This window comes from Onychomys torridus, chromosome 20 (genome assembly GCF_903995425.1).
Source record: "Onychomys torridus chromosome 20, mOncTor1.1, whole genome shotgun sequence".
Lineage (NCBI taxonomy): Eukaryota > Metazoa > Chordata > Mammalia > Rodentia > Cricetidae > Onychomys > Onychomys torridus.
In genome coordinates this window covers 8,560,286-8,570,795 of record NC_050462.1, presented here as the reverse complement: position 1 = coordinate 8,570,795, position 10,510 = coordinate 8,560,286, and the positions used below count along the sequence as shown (strand labels likewise).

General features: G+C 38.8%; 1 protein-coding gene across 7 annotated transcripts in view; it reads left to right on the top strand.

Annotated features, from left to right (window-relative positions):
* Positions 1–608: 608 nt before the first annotated feature.
* LOC118571182 (PARP1 binding protein) overlaps positions 609–10,510 on the top strand; it is a 52,544-nt gene continuing 42,642 nt past the window's right edge. For all 7 annotated transcript variants that reach the window (XM_036170126.1, XM_036170123.1, XM_036170122.1 and 4 more), the window contains exon 1: positions 609–761. In XM_036170126.1, coding sequence (XP_036026019.1) covers positions 609–761 — 153 coding nt within the window. The remainder of the gene's footprint in view (positions 762–10,510) is intronic.

The following is a 10,510-nucleotide window of genomic DNA, read 5'->3' as shown; positions in this document are numbered from 1 at the left end:
GAAATCAGGTGTTCCTCATGAAACATATATCATTTACAAAAACAGTTCAGCACAGTCAAACACTCTTAATGGAAACTGCCGAAAGTACATCTCTAGACCCTTGCACAAGCCTCTTCAGGCTTAGCTTAGAATTCTCATTATCTCACAGTCTTTGAGGTAAATCAAGCCATAAGATGTTCCATATTCAAAGGAGTAGAAAAGCAAACCTCTTTTGGGACAATACAGGAATGAGAGCCTCCTCCCCCGACTGTACTATTTTTCTCAAAATAACTATCTTAAAATACAGACTTAATTAGTGAAGTCTGTGTCTATAATTATAAATTTTCAGAATTTGCATGTCTGTTTTATGTGAACTCAAAATTGAAGGTTGGATTTTTGTTATTTCAAAAGATTTGGCTTAAGAACACTAAAGTAGAGGGAAGTATGATTAGGTAGAAATTGTATTATTCTGTTTTCCTAAATTCAGTTAAAAGCAATCCTGTAAATATGAAATGACCTCTTGTTCACTACTTATTTTTTTTCTAACCATGCTTGCTTACACATGTTAAATGTTAATTTCCAATTAAAACAAGTCACTTTAACATTGTATTCTGTTCTACTTTAAGAGAATGGCTGTGCTTAATCAGATGTCTGTCTTGGATATGATTAAAGAGTTTAGGAGGAATTGGCGTGCTCTTTGTAACTATGAGAGAACGACTTTATGTGGTCCAGACTCCATGCTCTTAGCATTACAGCTTTCCATGGCAGAAAACAACAAGCGGGTTAGTAAACTATATTTAGTTTAACTTTGTAAAGACTGAATCTCACTTGCTGCCTATTCCAATAAGCTTGAGCTTAAGTAGATCATTTTCTTTGCAATATTTGTCTCCTATCATAGGCTGTTTCAGAGATGCTTCTGCTTATCTGTGTCAAATACTGCAGCTGGAATTTCTTGAAAAAAAAATAGCATCTGAAATGATTTATTAAATTATTTCATATGTATAATTTGAACATGGAATGTGCACATTTGATATTTAATGAAAAAACATAAAGATTAAATCTGCAACTCTTATGGTTTTATGTATTCCAATTTAATAGTTATTCCTTTGTTTTCTAAAAGAAGCTCTAGAGAAGCACATACAATGTTTATTAAATGTAAAATATTTTATGTCTAGTTCAGCACTGTTGTTTGGGGTATGTACTCTTAATCAGTTTAGGCTGGGCAGTGGTGGTGCATGCCTTTAGTCACAGCACTCAAAGGCAGGCCGATCTCTGAGTTCAAGGCCAGCCTGGTTCATAGAGTGAGTTCTAGGGCTGCCAGGGCTACACAGAGAAACTCTGTCTGGAAAAACAAACAAACAAAAAATCAGTTTATGCATTAAAATCATTTGGGAAGTTTTTTTAAAAAAAACAACAACTAGCTCATTGGAACTTGGCACGGGCTTGTAAACCCAGCTACTCAAAAGACAGACAGGAGGGTCAGAAGTTCAAGGCCAGCCCATGAGTTGGCCCTTTGGGACTCTGTCTCAGAATAACATTTAAAAAAGGTCTGGAGAAAGCTCAGTGTAGAGTTATTCCCTAGCACATAGGAGGTGCTATTTCAGGCTCCAGCACTACTAACCACACAACCAGCCAACATATAAAAAAACCCAAGTTGTTGCCTTGTTGCCCTAATCCAGTCTTCACTGACCTGCTAGAAACTATCTTTTAGAAAATCTCTACAAAGTGACTCTGTTGGAGGGAGCTTGGGCCCATTGACCTTCCACTAGAGATGGCTGTGGGTTAAATGCAGGCTAAGGTGGTAAAGAAAGGCTTCTTGTGTTTAGATAGATCCTAGATAGAAAGAGAGGAAGATTTAGGGAAGGGAGAAAAAGAAGGGAGGGTTTAGAGGAGGGTGAAATCAGTTCTGAAGTAGAGTTCAGGGAGATCATGATTCTGGCTGGACTATGGAAGAGTACATTGGCCTCAGTACCTTGGGATGGATAGTGAAATGACATTTTTATGAATTATTTTAATCTGACATATCAGTAGTTTCCAGACTTCTAGTTTCACAGACCAATAAACTTTCAAAAAGTATTAGACATTAACAGAAAATAAAAAACATTTAGGAAAAAGAAAAAGAAAACAATTATTATATAATATGACCATTCTTTGAAAAAGGAAAATTATTTTAACACCTAAAAATTAGCATGGTTATAGTCTTATATCAAAGGATAGTGTATTAGTTACCTTGTTTTTCTGTCACTATGACAAATACCTGAGGGAAATAAAGGAAGAGATGAACTTACTGTGACTCATGGTTTTCAGGTCTTAATTCATTCATTTGTCCTTGCTCCATTACTTCAGGGTACATGGTGAGGCATTGTATCCTGACAGTGACACCGTATGGTAACCACCTCTCGACTCATGATAGGTAGGAGGCAGACAGAAAGGGACCTTCAAATCATGCCCCCAGTGACTTATTTCCTCCATCTTGGCCTCATTTCCTAAAGTTTCTAGCACCTTCCAAAGTAGTGACACATTGGAGGCCAGGTGTTCAGTGCATAAAACCATGGGAAACATTTCATATTAAAATTCTAACAGTTTTGCCTTTGCATGTAAAGTTGGAAGTTTTGCTTATTTAAATCACTATGTAGATAACTTTGAATGGAGAAGAATTTTGGCAACTTAAATCTTATGTATTTGTTAAAAATATTTATTGAGTTTTTATTATGTTTTAGATATTATTATAAATATTGGGAATACAACAATTTACTCCCTGATGGTGGTAGTTTGAATTGATATGGCACCCATAGACTTATGTGTTTGAATGCTTGATCCATAGGGAGTAGCACTATTAGGAGGTTTGGCCTTGTTGGAGGAAGTGTGTCACTATGAGGGGCGGGGCTTTGAGGCCTAGTGTGGCTCAGTCTCTCTCCTGCTGCCTGAGGATCAAGATGTAGAACTCTCAGCTCCTTCAACACCATGTCTGCCTGCATGCCACCATGTTTCCTGCCATGATAATAATAATAAGCCAGCCCAATTAAATGTTTTCATTTATAAGAGTTGTGGTCATGGTGTCTCTTCACAGCAATAGAAACCTGAGACACTGATGTTACAAAGTTAATATTGTGGAAAAGAGCAGCTACTACTCAAAACAGGAGCATTTTAGATCATAACAAATGCAGTGGGGACATATAGATGCAAGCTGAGGAGTAGTAGGGATTGAGGTGGAGAGGGTGCGGCAGTTTTAGAAGCAGAAAAAGCTTCATCTGGAATGTACCATTAGGGCAAAGATGGGAAAGATGAGGAATGTCACATAAACTGCTGTAATTAGCCTCTGCTGTTTGCCAAAGGTGCCAGGAAATCCCCACCTTGGGGGTCCTTGCATATGCTTTTCTTGTTACTCCTGCTTCAGCCTAGCAGGTTGCAGGCCTGCATTTGCAGTCACAGCTCTGTATTTTTTTTTTTTTAAAGATGTATTTATTTATTATGTATACAATGTTCTGCCTGCGTGTTTCCCTGCAGGCCAGAAGAGGGCAGCAGATCTCATTACAGATGGTTGTGAGCCACCATGTAGTTGCTGGGAATTGAACTCAGGACCTCTGGAAGAACAGCCAGTGCTCTTAACCGCTGAGCCATCTCTCCAGCCCACAGCTCTGTATTTTAAGCACTGACTGTGTTCTAGGCATTGTATTAAGTATTGCAGTTAGAATGGTGAGCTGGGGTATTGAATCCTGCTTTGTCACTCAAAGGTGAAGAAGACATTATGCAGATAAATACAAATTCTAGTTATGAGAAGTACATGGGGCTCTGAAACCAAGTACTTGATTTGGTAAGAGAGACAGGTGGAGATAAAGGAAGGAACAGGACTGACTATGTAAAGGAGTAAGGGGTAAGCATGTGAAGTGCTACCCGTGAGAGCTTAGAAATCTTAAAGGGACTGGGTAGCTGAAGAAGTGGGTGGTGGTGTTTGCATGTCCAGTTCTTCTAGTCTTTGTTTTTAGCTATGGGTGTTAAAGGATAAATTGAAATAGTAAGTACTTATTTTACTTAGTGTTTTGGAAATAAAAGTTAAATTGATGGGAAATTGAAGGAATAGTACATTGATTCCTTCATGCCTTCTATAGTTCACAAATTACTAACATTTGCTGTTAGGATATTGTGCTGGGCCAGGGTATCCCACTCGTGCAGGGAAACGTGCCAGGCAGATTCAGCGGCAGACAGTCACTCATACCCCAGGCACTGCATCCACATGAAATAAGTTTATTATACTAGAGAGATGAAGAGAAATATATACACCTCCTGGGAATGGAGGTGAGGAGGGGCAGTTCCCTTTCTTAAAGGAGACTTTACCTCTGTACACTGGGCGGGTCTCCAAAGGGCGGATTTCCAAGGGGTGGGGCAGAATACTAACATTTGCTACATTTACACATTCTTTTAAATGTTACGATATTTGGCACTTAGTCTTAGTGTTAGTTTCTTTTGCCTGTGTATATTTTGATTATTATACTTTAAAGACCATTTAGTGAAATTGGACTATAGACCCTTGTTTTTTCATTACTATGTGTTGCTGTGACCAGAAGCAATGTATGAAGAGTTTATTTTGGCTTATGCTTCCAGAGGGGAAGTCCATATTGGCAGCAGATGGCCTGAGCAGGAAGTAGAGAGTGAAATGGATGTGGAGTGAGGCTGTCCCTCTCTAAGTACATCCCCAGTGGCGAATTTCTCCAGCAGTGCTGCAGCTTCCTAAAAGTTCTATAATCTCCACCAAATAGTGCCACCAACAGGGGACAAAGTGTTCAAATGAGTGACCCTGGGAGGACATTTCTCATTTAGAACATCAGGACTTCTAACAAACTCTCCCTAATCCAAGATCAGGGAATTGTGTTGGTATGTCCTTATGTCCTTTATTGTGAGCAGCCTTTCTGTCCTTTAGGACAGATACTTCTGACACTTGTCGGACTAGCAGTCATTTATTTGGAGAGTGTCCCTCAATACTGAATTTTTAATTGTTAACTTGTACATAGTAAACGTTTTTGAGTGGAACAACTTACAGATATAAGTCTGTTCATTCAGTACATCTTTCTCTGCAGGTTTGCCATTAGTAAATAGGAAGGCTACTAATTGTTTTAAGTTTGAATCCTGCCATTTTGCTGCAAGTGAAAGGGCTTTCTGATGGAATTTTTAGGATCTTTAAAAATATATTTTATTTGTTGTTATTATTTGTGTGCATGTGTGTGTGCACTTGTGTATGTGTATGTGTATGTGTGGGCAAATGCACTTGTGCCATGCTGTGAATGTGGAAATCAATCTGTTCACTCCTAAATTGTGGGTTCTGGGCACTGAGCTCAGGTGTCTTGTGTGGCAAGCTCCTTTCTTTACCAGCTGAGCCAACAGAGTGGTTCCCGGGTACTTTGTTTTTGTTTTTGTATAAAATCGTATCACTGGCAAATAAGGACACCTTGACTTCTCCCTTTGTAGTTGTATCTGTTTATTTCCTCCCTTACTGCTCTAGCAGAGACTTCAAACACTGAAGGAAGCGTGGAGAAAATGGATACTCTTGTTTGCAATTTTCATGAAAATTGAATTTTTTCCCACCTAGTATGATGTTGTCAATTGTTTTTTTGTGTGTACTTTATTCTGTAGCCTTTATTATGATGTCTCTCTAGTGCTTTTATCATAGTGAGATGTTGGATTTTGTCAAATGCCTTTTCTGCATCTAATGAGATGCTCATGTGATTTTTGTCCATGGGTCCATTCATGTGATGTAGTCAGTCCACTTATTGACTGTTTCTGTTGAAGCATCTCTGCATCTCATGAATGAATGAATGGAATGAAGCCAACTTGACTATGGTGACAGATCTTTAATGAGTTCTTTAAATCTATTTGTAAATATTTTATTGAGAAGTTTTGCATCTATGTTCATCATAGAAATTGGTTTGTAATTTTTGTTGTTGTTGTATCTTTTTCTAGTTTTGGTATCAAGATAGTACTGGCTTCATAAAAACAGTTCCATCGACTCCTTTTCCTTTTAATTTTATGGAATAGTTTGATAAATATCCATGTCAGTTCATTAAGTTCCATCTTGAATTTTGCAGTGAATCTGTCTGGGCCTGGGCTTTTTGGTTGTTGAGAAATCATTTTATAGCTGCTTTTTTCTCCTTGTTTGCTGTAGATCTATTTAAAATTGCTTATCTCCACCAATTTCTTTGAGATTTTCTAGGCCTGTGGAATGTAAGTCTTTAAGTTACATCCAGTGACTTCATTGCTATCTGTTGTAACATTTCCTTTTTTATCTCTAAATTTATTAACATGGGTCTTCTCTTTTTGTTAGTTTGGCTAAGAGTTTTTGAATATTTATCTTTTAAAAAGAAACAACACTTTGTTTCATCAGTTCTGTGCATTTAAAAAAAGTTTCCTTTTCATTTATTTCTGCTCTACTTGTAATTATTTCTATTTCTTGATTTGGGGTTTGGATCTTTCTTGTTTTCCCAAGTCCCTAACATGCACTTTTATTTCTTTTTAATCTGTTTGGTGTTTTAGTATAGGTAGCTATAACTATGAAGTTCCATCTTAGGATTGACGTCATTGTATCCCATAGCTTTCGCTATGCTGTTTTCATATTCATTCATTTCTAGGATCTTCTGGATCTTCAGTAACCTACTCATCATCTAATTATGTGTTCAAAATGTGTGAGATTTGTGTATGTTCTGAGGCTGTTCTTGCTGTGGATTTCTTTTTTTGTTTCTCTGTGGTCAGAATACAGAAGTTATTTCAGTGTTCCTTTATTTGCTGATATTTGCTTTGTGCCCTGCTATGACTGATTTTAGAGAAAGCTTCGTCATTCTGTAGTATTTAGAGTCAGTGGTCTATGGATATTTGTGTTGGTTAAGATGTCATTTAACTCAGATGTTTATTTTTTGTCAGCTGCCATGTCTATTGATAAGCATAGGGCATTGAAATAATCCACTATTATGTTTGGGGTTAGTCTCTGTATATATAGTAGTTCTTGTTTTATGAAATTGAATGTATATATGTTTGGTGCATATAGTTCAAAATATTTAAGGAACATTCACACTGCTTTCCTATAAAGGGTGTACTAATTTGCATATCTATGTAGAATATAGCAGTTCTTCTTTCTCCACATCTTCAATATTTACCTTTCATCTGTATAAACAAGCAAATAAATGGTTAAAAGCTGTGAAATACCTTACAGAACATATTCAAACACTAAATATACAAAAAGATGTCTTTAGAGAATAACTCTGCACCTATCAGAATGGCCAAAATATAAAAGATTGACATCAAATGCTGGAGAGGATATCCATCTAGGCTCAGGAAACATGTCAGAAGAAAAGGAGGAAGGATTGTAAGAGACAAAATCACAGATTTTGCTGTGAGATTGTGTCTCCTAGAAATGTCAGAGGCTACGTCTACAAAGTCTTACCCATATGACCTGAACAAGGACAGTACCAATGGATTTGCCAATGTGGAGTGGACAGAGGTCACTAGGGCTTCAATCTTAGATGAAAACTGCAGGCAGCTAAGCAATGCTAAGAGTGGGAGAAGTAGTCAGTTTCATAAAATGGTCAGTCCTGAAAAGGGGAAATGAATAACATTTCATCTTTTTCGAGAGCCTTTCTAAAAGATGTGAGGTGAAATCTCATTGTTTCAACTGGCAATTCATTGATTAATTATTCTGAGCAGTTTTTCATTTTCATTTCCCATTCTGGGATGATAGACAGGGCTAATTGCCCAGCTTTACACAGTGCCTGTATTCCAACTCAGGTCCTCATCCTTGCACAGCAAAAGCTTTGCCCACTGCTCCATCTCTGCACTGGGGACCTTTGACTTCATGCTATGGTAATGTTTTTTACTTCATCGGAGAGCAGGTGCTGTTTTGGCCTTTTCTTTAGAAATGTCTTCAGAGTTCGAATCTGTCTGACAATTACTCTGTAACAGGATATTTGTCACCTTATATGAGGTGAAAGCATGTAACTTATGTTTCATTGCATGAAGCAAAGGTGCTTAATCACTTCGTACCAAGCAATTATTAGAGTACCCACAATAAACTATTAGATTCAAAGATGACCTAACAAATAAGAATAAACAGGTTTAACATTATACATTTACTGACCACCATTTCAAGAATTACTTTACCTTGAAAGGGGAAAGAGACAAAAATAGATGTACAATCTTATTTATAACCAGAGAAACAGAGTTGGGTTTTTCTTACATAACCAAGTTCACAGAATTAATTAACCAATGCTTTTTTTCTCTAATGATACCAAATGAAGTCAAGCTAATTAAAATTTTAAATTTTACTTAAAAGTAGGACCATCCTAAACTAATTTTGATATATAATCAGAGTGCAAGTGCTCTTAAAATGTGTGATTCCACTAGATAGTGTCCTCTAGGTATAACAGACAAACTGCACCCAACAATATGCTTGCCTGAATGTGACTTGCATAATTACAACTCTGACATAGTGTGAATTAGGGAAATTCCAAAAGTCTTTTCCCTAGATGGGAAGTCAATGGCTTTTAAGAGAGGGACAATCAGTATTCTTCAGGTGTAAGCTTCTGCATAGCTTGCCCTATACCAAGTGGTTATCCCTGGGCATATGTACATTCAAACAATGCTAAATTGACTTATTAGGTTGTGTATACATATGTATGTTACCTTAGGGTTTCTGTTGCTATGGTGAAACTGTAAGAGTCCTGGAGAAGTCTCACAAAAGACCACCATCCACGTATGCAATCAGTCAGTGTGTTTATTTTGAGAAAGATTCCAGCATGCTGGGGCCAACCATTTTACACAGAGGCAAAATGGTGATGACCCCAAGAGAGACATGTGGGCTCCTTTTAATCACAGCCAAGGGGAGTTCCTAGGGCAGCTAGGTAATTTCAGATATAATTGGCTTAAGCAAGTTGCAATCATATTAGTATGTTCTAATTGGCTGGGGCTAGTCAGGTGCTGGTTAAAGCTACAGCCTTTTCCATTTTGGGGCAGAACAAGTCCAGGCTTTGTCCTTATTTGGCTATCACCTTGAGCTGTTGTGGCTCAGGCTGACTATGGGGGCTGGCTCAGGCCTGGTATAACAGGTACCAGGCCTCCTCATCCTTGCTGTCAGGGGTGTTAGAGATAGATTGTCCTTTGTTCATGGCACTTCCTCAGAAACTGCCTGCTCAGTTCTAAGAAGCAGGGACCGAGGCCTAGTTCTTAACTGAGTTATTTGGGCAGACTGGTGTGATATTTGCCTGGCCCTCTTAGAAACACCATGATCAAAAAGCAAGTTGAGGAGTTTATTTGGCTTATACTTCCATATTGTTGTTTATTATTGAAGGAAGTCAGGACAGGAACAGGAACTCAAACAGGCTGGTGTAGAGGGCCCCAAAACAGCTTGACCACACAGCTGCCATGACAGGCTTAGGGGCCTAGACACAGCTTCTGTGACAGGCTTACTGGCAGGCAACACCCAGATCCAGGAAAAGCCTTAAGCTGATACCACCCAGGGATCCACCCAGGGATGAGGATCTAATACCAACATCCCAAACATTCCAACCATTAGATAGGTGGCCAGATGTCCCTGAGTCTAGCACACACCTATTTTTGTTTTACAGATACCCCTAGAAAATTGTCAGCCAATCTGGGCCCTGAACCCTGGAAATCCCCTCACCCCAACCTCTGCTATGATAAAAACTCTACCCCACCTGAGCTCAGGTTTTTCTGTCTGTCCAACACTCAGAGCTTGAAGATAATAAAGGCTCTTTGTTTTTATATGTGGGATTTGGTCTCTGTGGTGGTCTTTTGGGGGTCTCCACAATCTGGGCATAGCAGGCAGAAACTTGGAGGCAGGAGCTGATGCAGAGGCTGTGGAGAGGAGCTGCTTACTGGCTTGCTTCCCATGGGTTGCTCAGACTGCTTTCTTATAGAACCCAGGACTAGCAGCTCAGATATGGAACTACCCATAATTGGCTGGGCCCTCCCTCACCAATCACTAACTATGGAAATGCCCTACAGCTGTGTCCTCTGGGGCATTTTCTCAGGTGAGTTGCCCTCAGATAACTCTAGTTTGTATGTCAAGTTGACACAAGACTAGCCAGCACATATGTGTGTGTAACAATAATGAAGACAAGATGATGAATTTGGGGGCACAGGAGAAGTCGGAGCAGGGAAAGGGGCAGGGATAATGTGTATGTAGTATTGATATATGAAGTTCTCAAAAAGAAATGTAATTGTTACGCTTTTCATTTTGTTCTTATGAAATATAACTCATGTCCATAGAGAATTAAAGAATTGAACATTTGTCCTTCCTTGCTTCATACATTAGTCAGCTGGCATGTTTTCTTTTCTTTTCTTTTTTTTTTTTTGAGACAGAGTTTCTCTGTAGCTTTGGAGCCTGTCCTGGAACTCACTTTGGAGACCAGGCTGGTCTCAAACTCACAGAGATCCACCTACCTCTGCCTCCCAAGTGCTGGGATTAAAGGCATGACCCACCACTGCCCGGCCCAGATGGCGTGTTTTGTTACTGGTTTGAATCAGCATA